This window comes from Rhinolophus sinicus, chromosome 15 (genome assembly GCF_057876585.1).
Source record: "Rhinolophus sinicus isolate RSI-liver-muscle chromosome 15, RSI-T2T, whole genome shotgun sequence".
Classification (NCBI taxonomy): domain Eukaryota; kingdom Metazoa; phylum Chordata; class Mammalia; order Chiroptera; family Rhinolophidae; genus Rhinolophus; species Rhinolophus sinicus.
Window position 1 is genome coordinate 63,167,156 of NC_142515.1, and position 17,346 is coordinate 63,184,501.

The window sequence follows — 17,346 nt, forward strand, 5'->3', positions numbered from 1 at the left end:
CGCAAAAGCCACAGGACTGTTTGGTGGAGGAGGGCGTGTGTCTGAAAAGTGGCCCTGATTTCCCTGCCAGGGCTGGCTTGGTGCAGCTGAGGGGCTGCTCCTGAGGGCCTCGTACAGGACAGGATGACAATGCCGTCAGCAGCACAGGGCACAGCCAGGGAGTCCTGAGCAGAGAAGACCTGCAGGCCCTTGTGGGGGAGGGGCATGATTACCTGGAGGCAAGGGTTCTACAGGGTGAGTGTGCGGGCTACGGGCAGTACCTCCACCAAACGGGGCCCAGATGACCCGGCGGAGGGCCTGTACCCAGTCCTCCATGTCGCGCTGGGAGCTGGCCATGAGCAGGAGCGCCTCGGGCTGGGCCGGCACCTTCTCCCGCTCCCCGGCACCACCTGTAAGACAGGGAGACACAGGCTTACTGCAGGGCCCCTGTGCAGACAGCGGTGCCCTTCCCCCACAGCACTCTCTGCAGCCCCCACACGGTTAGCTCTGTACTACCTGGGCTGGGAAAGCCCTCGCTCCAACACCTTTCAGCAACAGCCGCTGTGGCTTCTTATCATGCAGCCCATCCCTCCACACCTCACAAGTCTGTCTTTGGGGCACCATCTGTTTCCCTTTTCTCCCTTAGTCTTGTTATTTTTCCATATCAAATCAGAAATCATTAAAATCATCCTGGGGCACATATTAGAAACAAAAAAAAAAAGCATGCCAGTTTGAAGTTCAGGACCCAGAGTAAACACCTGGGGCCAGTTTGAAGTTCAGGACCCAGAGTAAACACCTGGGGACAGGATTCTGCACCTGTCCCTGCTCACAGCTAGGCATTGGCTCCTTCTCTAAAGGTGGAAGGAGGGGAAAGCTCAGACAGTTGTTTGTAAACTGACTTTTCCCTCCAGTAGCTCCAGTGGAACTCACATTTTCATTTGTAAACGAACTAATCTTTCATGTGTGAATGAATTAGTCTTTGGGATGTATATAAAATCATTTATACTGCACTTCATAAGCAATTTAAGAGATTCTCAAGAATGACCTTGTCTTTATGCACCCCGAACATCCCATAATATGTAACTTCCCCATGTACTTCCTAAGCTCCCAGGACAGTCTGCTGGTGGGGTGAATCCTGGGACCCGTGTTACCAAGGGGGCAGGATGGCAGTGGGGAGAACTGTGACACCCAGGACAGTCCTTGCTGGAGCCGCAGCCCCAGGATGGAGACCAGACAGGAATAGGTGCTTACTGAGTGTTTGGTACCTGCCTGGGACTCTTCTAGATGCTGCAGACACTCAAATGAACAAAGCTGACAGATACACCTTTGCTCCTAGGATACTTTAATCTTCACAGTGACTTTGAGAGAGGTACTATTACTATTTGCATTTTATAGATGGAGGAAACTGAAGCACAGAGTGATTAAGGAACTTGTCTGAACTCACGCAGTTAACACATAGTACAGTCAGGGATTCAAAGTCTCCAGCTCTGGGCTGTGGGCTCTGACGCACCCCATGGCCCTGCTACCTCCCACAAATGAGGCGGCCCACTGGGATGGGGCTGATAGTGCCATCCGTGTATCTTTTCAGTGAAATATCTGTTGAAATCTTTTGTCCATTTTTTAAATGAGTTGTTCATTTTTTTCATTATTGAGTTTTGAGAGTTCTTTACATATTTTGGATACAAGTCCTCTATCAGATATATGCTTTGCAAATATTTCTCCCAGTCTGTGCCCTTTCTTTTCATTGTATAAACAGTGTATTTCCAAGAGCAAAAGTTTTTAATTTTGATAAAGCCCAATGTACCATTTTTTTCTTTTATTGAATATGCTTCTGGTTTCGTATCTAAGAAATCTTTCCTAAACCAAGGTTATGAAAGTTTTCTCCTATATTTTCTTCTAGAATTTTCATAGTTTTAGGATTTTCATTTAGGTCGATGAGTTAGTTTTTGTATATGGTACAAGATATGGATTGAAGTTCATCTTTTTGTACATGGTTGTCCAGTTGTTCCAGTACCATTTGTTGAACAGACTATCCTTTCTTCATCGACTTGTCAGTGCATCTACATAGACGATTGTACCATCTGCAAATTAAGACCGTTTTAGTTCTTCCTTTCCGATCAGAGTGCCTTGTATTTCTTTTTCTTGTCTAACTGCACTGATGAAAGCCTCAGATACAATGTTAAATAGAAGTGGTGAGAGTGGACGTCCCTGTCTTGTGCTTCACCTTATGACAAAAACATTGAGTTATTCACCATCAAGTATATCTGCTGCAGGTTTGTTGTTGATGCCCTTTCTCTAGTAGAGGAAGTTCTCTTCTACTCCCAGTTTGCTGCGAGTTTTTATCAGGAACGGATGTTGGATTTTTGTCAAATACATTTTCTGTATCTATTAAGATATCCCATGATTTTTTTTTTTTTAGTTTGTTAATATGATGAATTATGTTGATAGATTTTCAAATGTTAAACCAACCTTACATTCTTGGCATCACAATTGGTCATGATGCATTATCCTTTTTATATATTGTAGGATTCAATTTGCTAAAATTTTGTTTAGAATTTTTCATCTTATTTATTAAGGATATTGGTCTGCCATTTTCTTTTCTTATAATGTCTTTGTCTGGTTTTTACATCAGGGTAATGCTGGCCTCACACAATAAGCTGGTAAGTATTCTCTCTTTTTCAATATTTATGGGAGAGTTTGTGTAGAGTTGCTATTAATTCTTTCTTAAATGTTGGGTAGACTTCATCAGTGAAGATTTTTCTTTGTGGGAAGGTTTTCTTTTCTTTATATAACAAATTCAATTATATATATATGTATATGTATATATATATATATATATATATATATATATATATAAATAATTTGGTCTTGAGTGAGCTTTGGTAGTTTGTATTTTTCAAGGAATTTGCCTATTTCATCTAAGTTGTCAAATTTATTGGTATAAAGTTGTCGTAATATTCCCTTGTTATCCTCTTAGTATTTGAAGAATCTGTAGTGATGTCACTTCTTTCATTTCTGATAATGGTAATTTGTGTCTTCTTTTTTCCCCCTAATCAGTCTTGCTAGAGGCTTACCGATTTTACAACAGCAGAGTAGATAGTCGTGGCACAGACCATATGATCTTAAAACCTAAAATATTTACTATCTAGCCCTTAAAAAGAGTTTGCTAACCAGAAAAACAAAGAGAAAGACATAGAAAAAGTCACTAAAACAAAAAGCTGTTCTTTCTGAGATTAATAAAATCAGAAATATCCTCACACGCATGTGGTGATGAGTTCCCAAGGGAGTTTTCTCTTTGAGCAACTCTTTCCTCCTTTGTATTTTATCCTGAATACTCTAGATGTTTTGGTCTCCTCAGTCTCTAAGCTCTGTCTCCTTAACTCATGGAGTCTAGGGGTCCACCTGGTTTTCCCCTTCCTGCCTCACAGCCGAGACAGAAACTTTCTCAGGGCTGTAAGCGGGGCATGTGCAGGGCTCTCACATCATCTGTGCCTCATCTCTTGGAGTAGTCAGTCCTTTACTGCCTAATGTCCAGTAGCTTGAAAAACATGTTTCTTATATTCTGTCCTTTTCTAGTGTTACTTTAGATAGGAGAGTAAATCAGTGACCTAGCTGAGACCCAAACCAGCTCATACCCTCTGCTCAAAAGCCTGCAATAGCCCGCCTCTCAGCAAAGTCCTTGCAATGGTCTTCCATGCCTCCCCCCCCCCCCCCCATCTGCAACGTCTCTGACTGCATTGCTGCTCTCCTCTTTGCTCTTTGTCATTCTCGAACAAGCAGGCATGTGCCTGTGTTAGGGCCTTTGCACTTGTGTTCCCTTTGTCCCTGCTGTCACCTGGAAAGCTGTTCTCCCAGATACTGGCACGATTTGCTCCCTCACCTTCTCACGTCTTTCCTCAAATGTTGTCTTCCTGGAGAATCTTTCCTGACCACTCTATTTAAACTTCACTCCACATCACACCCACCACAACCCACACCCCTTCCTGACCTTAATTTTTCCATAGTACTTATCACAATCCAGTACATATATGTTTTATGTATTTACATGCTTATTTATACTTTTTATTTTTATTATACTTTTTATTTTTATTATACTTTTTATTTTCGACCCGCCCCCACCCTGTCTGTTTTATAAGAAACTCCAGCACACAGAGCAGTGCCTGGCATGGGAGGGCATGCACAGAATCTATGATGACAGCAGCAGCAAAGCCCAGGTGGCTGGCACACACTCTAAGGTAAAAATGAACTGCTGCGCCTTAGAAATTTGAACACTCACATGGGAAGTGGTGTCATTATCCCTATTTTAAGAACAGGATGGAGAAAATACTTGCAAATCATATATCTTATAAGAGGTTAATATTCACAATATCAGGGATGCCAAAAGAAAGTATGCAAGTGGACACTTTGGTCAGCGTTGCTCAAGCAGTAGTTTGCCGTAGTCAGAAGTGTCTGGACGCTGATGGTAACCACTTTGAGTACCTCTTGTAATTGCAGAAGTCAAACGTGACTTGTATTCATCTTTTGTTATTGGTATATATTGAGTATTACAATTTTAATACAGTTTTCCTTTCTTAAAATGTGTATACATGTTTTTGGCACTCTCTGTATATAAACGACTTATACGAGGTATGATCAAACAATATGGTGAATGTTTAAATAAAAAGAAATTTATTACAGTAAAAAACACATTGCCATTAATCCCCCTCAAAATACTCCCCCTCGCTTCGAACACACTTATCCCATCGTTCTTGCCACTTTCTGAAGTAGTTCTGGAAGTCCTCTTTCGTGTCTTTAGTGTCTTTCAGAGTGTTGTCATGATGGAGGATGATTTACGTCACACTTTAAAACACACCTTCTCTCAACCATAGCTCACACCCGACTGACTGTACAGAACAAGTTGAAACTTGTCAGACACTGTTACTAAGTTTCTATGCGCTGCTTCCTGTATTGAAGATCCCTGCCTTTCCATTGGATGGCACTTGGCAGCAGCATTCACCGTATTTTTTTTATCACAACGGAAAGGCTCCATTATCACACATTGCTTCTGGTATGGCAATTTCCGTCAAATAAAAACTTTATATTGTGTCCTCATTCACCTTATGGATCTGGCATCATGCAACTTCTGGCTCTTCCCCAAAGTCAAAATGACCATGAAAGGTAAACATTTTGAATCAATTCAGAACATGGAGGCAGTCAGGACAATGCAACTAAAGACACTCACAAAAGAGAACTTCCAGAACTGCTTCGGAAAGTGGCAGGAACTATGGGATAAATGTGTTCTAAGTGAGGGAGAGTATATTGAGAGGGTTAGTGGCAATGTGTCTTATACTGTAATATTTTTTTTTAATTTAAGCATTCATTGTAGTTTTTTATCACACCTCGTACAACTCAACAGCAAGAAAACAAACAATCATATTAAAAACTGGGCAGAAGAGGCATTTTTTCAAAGAAGATATAGGGATAGCCAACAGGTACATGACAAAATGCTCAACATCACTAATCATCAGGGAAATGCAAATCAAAACCACAATGAGATACCACTTCACACTTGTTAGAATGGCTATCATCAAAAAGACAAGGTAACAATATTAGAAAGGATGTGGAATAAAGGGAACCCTTGTTCATTACTAGTGTGATTGTAAATTGGTACAGCCACTATGGAAAACAGCACTGAGGTTTCTCAAGAAATTAAAAATAGAACTACCATATCATCCAGCAAGTCAACCTCTGGGTATTTATCTGAAGAAAGCAAAAACACGAACTCAAAAATATATATGTACCCCCATGTTTATTTCAGGACTATCTATACACAATAGCCAAGATATGGAAGCAATCTACATGTCCATTGATAGATGAATGGATAAAGAAAATGTGGTATATATACAATGAAATATTATTCAGCCATAAAATATAATGAAATCTTGCTATAAGCAACAACATGGATGGACCTTGAGGGCATTATGCTTAGTAAAATAAGTCAGACAGAGAAAGACAAATACTGTACATTCTCACTTGTATATATAGAATCTAAAAAACAAACAAACAAAAACCCATCTCAAAGAACAGATTGGTGGTTCCCAGAGGCAGGGGGAAAATGGGGTGTGGGGAGGAGGAAGTAGGCAAATGGGTAAAGGGAGTCAAAAGATACAAACTTCCAATTATAAAATAGTCATGGGGGTGTATTGTACAGCATGGTAACTGTAGTTAATAATACTGCATTGCATATTGGAAAGCTGCTAAGAGAATTGATCTTAAAACTTCTCATCACAAGAAAAAAAATTCTGTAACTATGTATGGTGACTAATGTTAACTAGACTTGATGTGATCATTTTACAATATAAACAAATATCGAATCATTATCAAACTAATATAATGTTTGTGTCAATAATACCTCAATATAAAATAAACAAATTAAGGAAAGGAAACTGAGGCCCAGAGATGTTTAGAAACAGGCCCAAGCTGTACAACCAGTGAACTATGACCTCAGGCAGTCTGGCTCCCATCCCTGCTCTGCTACCTCAGCTTGTTCAAGGGGACCAGCCCCTGGGTGATGGAGCCAGGACCCTAGCCCAGTTTTTCTTGTTTCCAGATCTGCGTCCTTCCCCTCTGAGCTCCTCAATTGAAGAACTTTCTTTTGTGGGTCTCTTTTCCCACCCACACAAGTGACTTTGGGGGAGAGGAGGCGGCTCCATAATGGAGCAGACTCTGCAGGTGTTCCAGGACCAGAACTCCTAGTTTTCAACTTTTCTACATAAAAATTTCACAATAACAGAAAAAACAGTACATGATATACATGGAAAGCATCTTGTAAACCACTGTAGCCCATCGGACTCATTCTATGACAGGTGAAAAGTTGTCAGTCTGATGTAATTAATCAAATGATCTCTGAATTTGCCTGCCCCTACCAGGATTTACAGAAAATGTTTAAAAAATAAAAGAAGTCACTATTTAAAGGTGACACGGGCTGCAATGTATGATTTGCAGTAGATGCCCACCACCGTTCTACTGGCTGCCCAGGCGAGTGGGAAGCTCCAGGGAAGGCCTCAAACAGCTGGATTCCCACAGGTGAAGGCCAAGTGTGGGGACACAACTGTCTGGAACAGTGTGGTCCAATGGAAATATAATTTGAGCCACATCTACGATTGTAAATGTTTAAGTAGCTACATTAAAAAGTAAAAAATAGGTAAAATTATTTTGAATAATTTTATTTATCCCAGTACATCCAAAATACTATCATTCACTTCAACACTTAATCAAAACTTACTGATATATATAATATATACGATTATACATATGTGACTAAGTCTTTCAAAATCTGGTGTTTGTTTTGTACTAACAGCTCATCTTACTTTGGACCACCTACATTTCAGGTGCTCAGTAGCCACAGGCTGGGCTTTCCTGCAGTCCCCAGGGAGGCCTCCCTGCCCATCCCTACCAGGATGCACCAGGCTGAGCCTGGGCAGGGTCCAAGTGTGTCTTCCTGTCCTCACTCATTTCTCTTAACTAGCTTAGAACCACCAAATGCCACTTGTCCTTCAAGGGTTAATCATCCTCTGGCCTGGTGTCCCCTCGCCTGCTCTTGACTCTGGCTGCCCACTTACCCCTGGGCAGACGCCTGCTCCTCTTCAGATGCCTGGCAGCCCAGAAAGGCATGGTGCGGGAAGTACTGAGCCTGCGGTAGGAGGTGCAGCGGTCGGGCAGAGGCCGGGCACCGCCAGGTCAGCGGCTGACCTAGGCTTAAAGGCTTGGGGCGGCTCAGGGAAGTTGCGGCAGAGCTGCGGCCGCCTGCACACTCTGCTCTGCCCGCAGGCGCTGGGCCAGGCCTTTTTGTCTCTCCTGGAACTTCCACACTTCTCAGTGCCCCCAGGCCGGGACTGTCCCAGGCAGGGCAAGGAGGAACAAGCCGATCTCCGATCCCTGCTGCGCCCTCCCGCTGGTGCAGGGGCTGCCTGGGGTTTCCACAACGGAAATCCCAGCGCAGGTCCCTTGGGCCTGCCACCTTGCCCGCTCCCTCCCCTGCATTCTTGGACCGGAGCGCAGGAAGTGTGGCCTGGCTAACTGGGTCCAGCCAGTTCCCCCAGCGGGCAAGCGGCTGAGAGCTCAGGGTTGACCACCAGCTTTGTGCCTCGGGGTCCTCCTCTCCATGCGAGAAGGCGATAAATATGTAAGTGCTTACTGGCCACACAACCTTTCTGTTTGCACTTTTTCATCGAGAAGCCAGTAATTGGACCTACCTGGTGAGGTTCTAGAGAGGACTGAATGAGAAGAGGAAGCCATGGGCTGGGGGATGTGTGCCCATGCCTCATGAGCGCATTCACACCCTCTACTGTCACTCATCCCTGAGGTACAGACAGGGAAGTGGGAGCCCCAAGAACTCAGACACACTGAAAATGCGTGTCCCCACACCCCTTGGTCCCAGCGCAGAGTTAGAGCCCCCAAGCAGTCTGTGCGCAGTGCACCCCCTGCAGTTCCCCACAGCCCTGCACCCTCTCCTTTGTTGGGTTCTCACACCCACTCTGGGCTTTCAGTAGAACTTCTGGATGAGCTGGAACCAAAAGTGAAATTCTTGCTGACCTGAGAAAGGCAGTGGCCACAGAGTGCACACTGAGTGTTCTGAACTCAAAACCGCCCAAACTCGCAACAACAAAACCCAGTACAAGCTTGGAAGTCATGTAATGTCCAAAGCAGAGTGAAGGCTTAGTAAAGTGGGTACAGAAACATGATGGAGTCATATGTAGCCACTAAAAACGAACACTTATGGGACATTACATTCGATTTTTTAAAGAAATGAAAAACAGCGATACTTTACAGGCTGCCCTGAGACTGCAGATACAGCCCCAGAGACACAGGGAAGGTTCCTGGAGGGGCTTCGGAGACCCAGGAGCTGCCTACTCTGAGTTTCCTAGTCTGTGAGAATAACACATCTCCTTTTATTTGAGCCAGTTACATGGGCTTGTCTGCTTCCTGCAGCTGAAAGCAAAGCACCCTGGTACAGAGACCATAATAACTACCAGGCACCCCTTAAGTGCTGCACTGGCTCCCCCAGGAGCTGCCAGGGAGGGGCCGTCTTGGGCTAGCTGGGGCACACTGGTGGACCTGCAGCCCGGGTCTAAGGAGAAACCTTGGAAGGCACTTGACAACATTTAACATCATTTTGATAGAAATTCTGTTAAATAGGAATAGATGGATTCTTCCTCCACATGGATACACCCAAAGCCAGCACTGGTGGCATTCCCATTCAAGCCCGGCACAACACAAGGCATCCACTCTCACCACTGTTATTTAACATTTTCCTGGAAGTGCAATAGATCAGAGAAAGAATGTGAAACTATGAGAGCTGGAGGGGAGGACATGGCATTATTATTATTGCTGTTATTCTTTTTCAGTTATCTGCTTATATACGTATGCAGAAAACCTAAGTCAATGAACTGAAAAACCATTACAAGCAATCACAGAATTCAGTAAGGTAGACAGACACAAAATTAATATACAGAAATCAAAATCTATTTGTAAATTAGAAAAAACAGAAATGCATACCATCATGTAAGTAGGAAAACTCAACAGAGATGCTGATTCACCCTAATTTGTCTGCAAATTTAACATAATAAAATACTAATAGCACTTTTTAAAATTAGACAAGTTGATTCAAATCAACTTTGCTCATTTTGTTCATGAGCAAAAATAGCAAATATATTTTTGTAAGAATAATGAAGTTAGAGCAGCCCAACAATTATTAAAACAGAGTAGAGTATACAGCTACAATAATAAAAACAGCAGGTACCACATAACACAAACAGAGAGGCTCAAATACATATGGGAGTGCAAAATAAAATTAGGAGTTATTTCAAGTGGGCTAATACAAGATTGAGTATTTAAGAAATGGAATAGGGACAAATGGATGAAAAATTACCAAGTTGGATCCTTACATCACACCTTGTAACAAAACAAAAATTCATGATGGATCAAGGATTTAAAGATGAAAAATAAAACGACAAAAGAACCAGCTAGGATCAGCCATGGGAGAAATTTCGTATCATCTCAAAGTGGGAAAAACCAATCTAAATATGACACAAAAAACAGAAACCACAAAAGAAAATTTTACCACAGAAAAGTTAAAAGCTTTTGCATGACAATGAAAAGAAAGTGTAAAGACAGCTGACAAAAGGAGACCGAAGAATATATATTCAGATTTGGAATATTCTCTGCTAGATACTGTTAAGTGACAAAAGCAATTATATGCTCTCATGTTTTGCAAAGGAAGGGAAGGTGGGAGGGAGGAAGAAGGGAAGATCTACTTATTTGTCCAAATATGTGCAAAATTATCTCTGGAAAAAAGGACATTGGGATCAGTTGTGCTGCGGAAAGAAGTGGGTGGCTAAAGTAGAAGTGTGTAGGGTGGCATTTTGCCTTTTGATATTTGAACTATGTCACCTATTTTAAGAACTAAATGAAAATAGACTTTAATATAAAGTGACAAATGACAGAACCCGTCTTACATCACTGTGTGTGGTGGGGGCTGTGAGTGGTGGGCTGTCGGCTGTGCACTGAGTAGGGAGTCAGCCATGGTATGCGTTTTGGCACCGGGAGTCACTCAGAACCTGGTGGAGACACCAACCTTAGGTGGACCCTGAGGAAAAGGGGGCAGACCCTTAGCAAGTTGGTAGAAGTATATTTTGTACAACCTCTCTTTGCAAAAGAATTTGAAAATATCTATCAAAATTTTAAATGACTATCCATTTCCAGGGAATGTACTCTTCCAATCATTTACACATGTGCATAGGAAGCAGTAAGGACAAACTGGGAACTTAACAACTTAACTGTCCATCATGTTAAATAATAAATAATGCACTGGTTAAATAAATTATGGACATCCAAAAAAAGACGATGAGAATATGTGACAGGGGACCGCACATTATTATGTGGAAAAAGCAAAAGACCGTGTGAAGAGTATGCTGCCATTTGCGCTAGAGTGACATGTACCCACAGGGGCGTGGCTGGGCGTGCCTGTTACTGAAAGCACGAGCAGGACAGGGCGCTGTGCTGGCTTCGGGGGAGCAGGCGAGGGGCACAAGAGGCTTACTTCTCACTACAGACTCCCTGGCGTGTTTTGTGTATGTCATCACGGGCACAGATTACTTTCTTGAATAAAGGCTATTTTCATTGTTAAGAGGTGGCAGCGCATGTGTTTGGCCCTGGAGAAGTTAGAAATGCCCCTGATGTCTTCCAAATGATTTGTTTGAGCTCCAAATTCCCCTTTCGCCAACCCATTCCCACAGCAGAGTTTCACTTCTCAAAACTAGCACCTCCCTGGAAAATCTCCTTTGGTGGTTTTGGGGAGGTTTGGGTTTTTAGGGAATGCATGTTGACCTTGCCCTGGGCAGCACCCGTGAGAGAACTGGGGCTGTGATTTTTCTCACAGGGACAGTTGCAGAAGTGAAGAGTCTGGGGCAAGCTGGGGAATGCTTGGGCGCTGCCAGGGGGTCGTCCCTGAAATGCAAGTCAGAGCTCTCCCTCCCTGGTAAGAATTCCACACCCTCTGCCTTCAAGAGACAACCCAGTTCACTGCTTCCCACTGGGGCTTCTCCATGTTCAGCTCAGGGTACCTTCCCAGCCCAGCCAGCTACTCCTCTATCTCACCAAGCACTCCAGGCACTCTGCCCTACTTCTTGTTCCTGGAATATACAATGCCTCACTGTCTTCACACATGCTGTTCCCTCTTTTTGAGATGTCTTTCCCACTTGGTCCACCTGGTAAACTCCTACTCATTCATCAAGACTCAGCTTAAATATCCCCACTGTTCCTTCACCTTCCTAACCTGTTCCCCCCTCACCCACTCCTAGTTTTCCTTATCCCATTTCTCCCATCCACAAATATTTATTGAAGGTCTATTATGTGCCACGAATTGTGCACCCCCCCCCCCCCGCCCCCCACTCAGCAGTAACAAAACCAAGAGTCCCTACAGTCCCTACCTCTTGGAGAATGCTGCCTGGTGGGGGAGACAGGCCTTAACCATAATCACAAACAAATGCAAAACTGCCACTGCAAGTGGTAGGATGCAGAGGTCTGGGGGTGGGGGCTGAGGCCACACTTGGAGAACTGCATGCTGATGGTCTCTGGGTCCAGTCTGGGTCTGTCTCCTGACCGCCCAAGGAGGCCAGGAAGCCAGGCCTCACCCAGGTCTCAGCAGTAACATAGAGAAGACACTGATTCAAGGCCACCCCCATCAAAAAGTAACTTTTGCATAGGAAAAAAATAAATTAAAAATAGTAACATATTAAAATGGAATATGTCAATTGTCAGATGAAGACCTGGTTCTGAAATGTTGGGGAGTGGGGGCAATGGGGAGGGTTGTGGGGGAGGAGGGGTGGGCCTGGCACTTAGAGTACAAAAAATGTGATTTGTGCTGAGCGACCTGGAAGGAATAATGGTTTAATTCATTTTCCAAGGAAGGGAAAGCAGCCTAACATTTACGAAGCGCCTACTCAGCACCAGATTCCCTCCAGGCTGTGAGATTCGACCTCTCCACTGTTTGTGCAGAGGACTATTTTTTTATTTCTGCAGCGTTAGAAACCGTGGCAGCTGCAGAGCAGTCGCAGGCCCCCCAGCTGCTACCTTCACGACTCCTGCCCCCCCCATGCTAACGAAGTAGCGCTCTGCTAAGCACTTCACTCTTCCCAGAAACTCCAGCAGTTGGTGCTAGTACATATTACCTTCCCCACTGCGGAGGAGGCACGGAGGCCAGTAGATCTGGTAAGGGATGAGGCCTTGCAGCGCATCCAAGGCTCCTCCTCAGTCCACGCCCCGCCCCCACCCCTGGCCCCGCCCTCTCCCGCCCAGGTCCTGCCTCCTAGGCTTCTTGCGGGTAAGAGAAGCATCCCCGTGCTACTCCTAACACCTAAGGGAGTGCTTTGCTTCAGGTGGGTGCTTCATCCGCATCTGTTAAATGAATGACTAAAGCACTATGGGCTCAGTGTAATGAACGCAGGTAACTGGGGCCTTTCACCACTTCAGGCTGCTACTGAGATTGGTTTTCCACACTAACACCTTGTGTCTTAGCCTGGATTCCCCCAAAACAAAGTCTCGTGCGCAAGTCGTGGGTTTGTGAAGTTATCCCAGGGAGGCCTGCAGGCCTGGGAATGAACCAGGGAAGGAGAGAGCCCACCGGGATGCCGGACGGAGCGGGCCGCTGCTTTGGGAGCCTAGTGGCTCCACCCTGCTGGCAAGGTCTATGCGGCCTTATGAAATGTTATCAGAATTTTCAGCCCAGGGACAAAAGCGGGGAAGGTATTCATTAGCTCCAGTCAACCCTGGTCAAGGGTGGTCCCGGGTGCTTTAACTCCTCCCTCTTCCCCGCCACCGGCTCCGGAGGGCTTGGCCTAGCTGCATGTGCAGAGAGGCTCTTTCTTTCAATGAGGCAACAGATAATCCTTGAGACCCTACCCTGTGCCAGCAGTGTGCTTGGCAATGAGGTGGAGTGGAGTGGGGTGCATGAGTGAACCAGACAAGCAAGGCCCCGCCCTCCCAGAGCTGCTCCAGGGGAGAAATGGACAAAGGCTGGAGGTGAGCTCAGATGGGGTTAGTGCAGCAGGGAGGGGTGGGGTTGCTACTCAAGGAAGGGTCCGGAAAGGCCCATCTGAGGAGGGGATCCTTGAGCTGAGGACTAAGTGACTAGAGGGGCTGGCTTTCTTGTACAGATCGGTCTGGGCATGGAGGATTGGAGGAAGGAAAGGGCAGCAATTACAAGGGCCCAGAGGTGGGAGAAGTCCTGAGGTCCTTCGTGAGGCTCAGTGCACCTGGGAGGGCGTGAGGGGGTCAGGAGGCAGACAGGAGGTTCTGGCAGGTGTCCAGAGAGCCAGGCAGGAAGGGGTGCAAGGGGTGACAAGTACCTGGGATCAGGATCTGTCTTGATCTCAGACCCAACAGAGGTTGCTGATAAATTCTGGGGATGGGTGAGTGGGGTTGGGGTAGGAGGGTCCTGGTGGCAATCCAAAGGAAGTGTAAGACAAGGATCGGCTCCACGGGTGCAAGCTACACCCCCACGCCCCAAATGGGTAGAGCCAAGGCAGGCACTGGGGCCCAATGCTGGTGGGGGGGGGTCTCAAGTCCCACTACACCCTGCTCACTTCGACTCCAGGAAAGGCAGACTAAATAAATAAATAAAAATCACTTTGTAATCGTACATATAATTTAAAATATGCTGGTGGTGTCCCTACTTTCCAAATGATCCCCACCTTGAGCTCAAGTCCAGCTGCTTGAAAAGCACAAACCCAGGGATCCCTGCTCTGACTCCCCTTTCCCGGCTGTGGGCTCCCTGTGCCCAACCCCACCCCCAGCCTGGCATCACAGGGTAAAGCCTGGGGTACAGGGCAGGGGCTGACCATCACCCAAGGACACGACTAGATTCTTACTGACACCCGCAAGAATGAGGGCCAGCTCGGGGTCTACATTTCCATTTCTCCTTTTATTAGGGGGAAGTTATTTGCCCCCAGGTGGCTGGATGCAGCCCCCAAGACAGACGCCTTGAAGGGCCTCCCCTAATCCTTTGTCCAGCAACCTCTGCAGGGCACCGTGCTACTAGGAGCTGGAGGCACAAAATGAAGCAGACGTGCCAGGCACCCGGCCTCAGGGCCTGGGGTGAGAGGGTCAGCTGCAGACTGGAAGTAACCCAGGAAGCCAAATTAACAACAACAAAGACATCTGCTCCTCACCGCGGAGTCTGGGAGGATGCAGACAAAAAGTTCCTTCCCCGCCTGTCAGCTCTTTATTATGGAGATAATCGGACGCCCCTTCCCCAATTTTGCATCCACAAAACCTCCGCCTCACAAGAGCTACTCTTCCTGGTGGGGGAGGGGAGAACCCGGCTGGCCGCAGGGTCCCTACAGCAGCCTGGAGGAGTGGGGGAGGGGGAATTCCTAAGGTAACTGATTTTGATTTCCTCCTTCCCCAGAGGATAGTTCAGTCCCCTCCCCCAGGTCAGGGTGGAGAGAGGGGTGGTCTGGAGGGCTGTAAGGAGGTGACAGGCGGCAGATGTGGCCAAAGAAGCCTGGAAGGAGAGCAGGAGAGAAGGGTGGAGTGCAGAGACTGAGGCTAGGGGAAAATGACTTAGCAAATGGCAGAGAAGTGCCCGGCCCGAGAGAGTCCACACCCATGTTCTAGCCAGCACACCCATCTCCCCAGTTCGTTTCTGCCTCCTCTGGCTGGTCACGTGGACATTTGGTAAGCCCCCATCCCAAATCTATGTTGGGCACATGAGAAAATCCCTTAATTTGACATGGACACCATGGATTTCTCGTTGATGCTCTGTTCCTCTTTGCATGGGTCCCAATAAGGTCAAGCCAAAAGTGGACCCACCGCCAGCAGGTGTGTGGGACTTCAGGGTTTTAGCTAATGTCCTCTCTACACTCTTTTCCACCCAAATTCTTCAGATTCTTAAAAAACAACAACAACAAAACACTATTTTTATAAGCTGCCTCCTTTCTGGAGGCCAGGTATAAACAACCAGACAAGTAAGAAGTCTTGCTAGTGCCAGGATGGAAGTATAACATACTTTGCTGTTACACCACTTCCTAGCACAACTCCAGGAGGCAGCTGTTCACCTTATAGTTTTAATAAATGGCACCCCAGGAGGCTGACATTCACATTATAGTGTAAGTGACTGGCAACTCCCACCCCTAGGGCAGCCATTCTCATTATAGTCTAAAAAATGGCGCCCTCCAGAGTCACCTGTTCACGTTGTAACTTACGTGAATCCCCTCTTCCTGGAGTTATCCAATATGGTGGCCTATATGTTCTCACATTTAAGCCTCAAGACAACCTTGACAAAGGTACCATCTTTCCATTTTCTAAAAAAAAAAAAAAATTGCCCAAGGACTCTCAGCCAGAGGGCCAGGACCAAGATTTTATGCCTCATCTATCTTACATTCAGTGCTTTCCCCCTCAGCAGAATCAGCTGAGCTCAGGAACGAAACCTCCATTCTTCCAGCCTGCCTGGGTCTCCTGCCCCCTCAGTCAAGTCTGCAAGATGGACCTTGGAAAATACCTTCTTTGCTAGGGTCTTCATCCGCTTAGCCTTCCTCTTTTGAAGAGTCTAGTTGCATAGCCAGAAAAGCCGCCAGACCCAGGGTGACTGCCCGTCTCTCCCACAAATAGGGCATTACAGAAACACCTTGTTTATCCAGAAATCACTTATCTGACAACCCTATCCATGTAGAGTCCAAGGACAAATGAAACAATGAATAAATACCGTGTTTTCCCGAAAATAAGACCTAGTTGGACAATCAGCTCTAGTGAGTCTTTTGGAGCAAAAATTAACATAAGACCCAGTCTTATTTTACTATAATGTAAGACCAGGTCTTATATAACATTATATAATATAAGACTGGGTCTTATATTAATTTTTGCTCCAAAAGACGTATTAGAGTTGATTGTCCAGCTAGGTCTTATTTTCAGGGAAACAGGGTAGGAAGCCAAAACAGGCTTCAAAACACTAAGAACCAAATAACTGCCCCTCAAGGAACTTACTCAGGGCTTGCTTACTCTTATTTTACACAAATCTCTAACACGCATGTCTCCCTGGCTCCGTGGTACTCAGTGTATCAGAACAGATAGTTAAAGAAGGATTAGGAGAACTAATACAGGCTGCCATAGTGACAGCATCAGGAAGTCACAGGTGATGGCAAGAGAAGAAACAAGACATGAAAATTCAGAAAGATTAGCCTTTGGGGCTAAGGATGAACGACATCAACAAAATCAACTGTTGAAACGTACACACCATGAAAAGTCAGTCTCCCTCCTACCGCAGTGTTTTGTGTGCCAGACCCTCCCCACAGAGCAGCAGCTCAGATCAGGTTCTTATGTCTCCTTTTAGGACAGCCATCCATGCATGGGTGGGTGTGCACAGGACACCAGGATGACAAGCAGTCCATCCTGTCCGCAGGGAGCTCACAGCCCCAAGTTGGGGTGATGGCAGGCAACAGAAACTGCAAAACCTCCCTTTTCTTTGGTGATTCACAAAAGGATAGAATGCTGCCAGTCACAGAGGTCCTGCTCAGCCAGGCACGGTCATCACACCAGCTCCTCATCCTCACAGCAGTCCGCAAACCAGCCTTACAGACCCCACCTTACTGGTGGGGAAACCAAGACACAGAAATGCCATGTCCTGCCTGAAGTCCTGCGGCTCATGAGTGATGTGGGCCTCCTCGTCTCAGAGGGCCTGCTTCCTAGGGCCACCCTGCGCGCCACCAGGATGGGCAGATTCCACTTCAGTTGCCAGGACTCAGACACTGAGGCAGCCATTCTTCTTCACATGGTGGTTCTTCAAGAACCAAAGCCATCCTGGGACATTCATCGGGCACTCATGCCAGATTT

The 17,346-nt window shown here is 45.9% G+C and overlaps 1 protein-coding gene across 7 annotated transcripts in view; it reads right to left on the reverse strand.

The window, feature by feature from the left end:
• ARHGAP22 (Rho GTPase activating protein 22) overlaps positions 1-17,346 on the reverse strand; it is a 212,290-nt gene that overhangs the window by 30,885 nt on the left and 164,059 nt on the right. For 3 of the 7 annotated variants that reach the window (XM_019730133.3, XM_019730135.3, XM_074337244.2), the window contains one exon: positions 213-389. In XM_019730133.3, the coding sequence (XP_019585692.2) occupies positions 213-389 (177 nt within the window). Of the gene's footprint in view, positions 1-212; positions 390-7,580; positions 7,764-17,346 lie in introns of those variants that run through there. The other 4 variants (XM_019730136.3, XM_074337241.2, XM_074337243.2 and 1 more) reach the window with 3 other exon arrangements.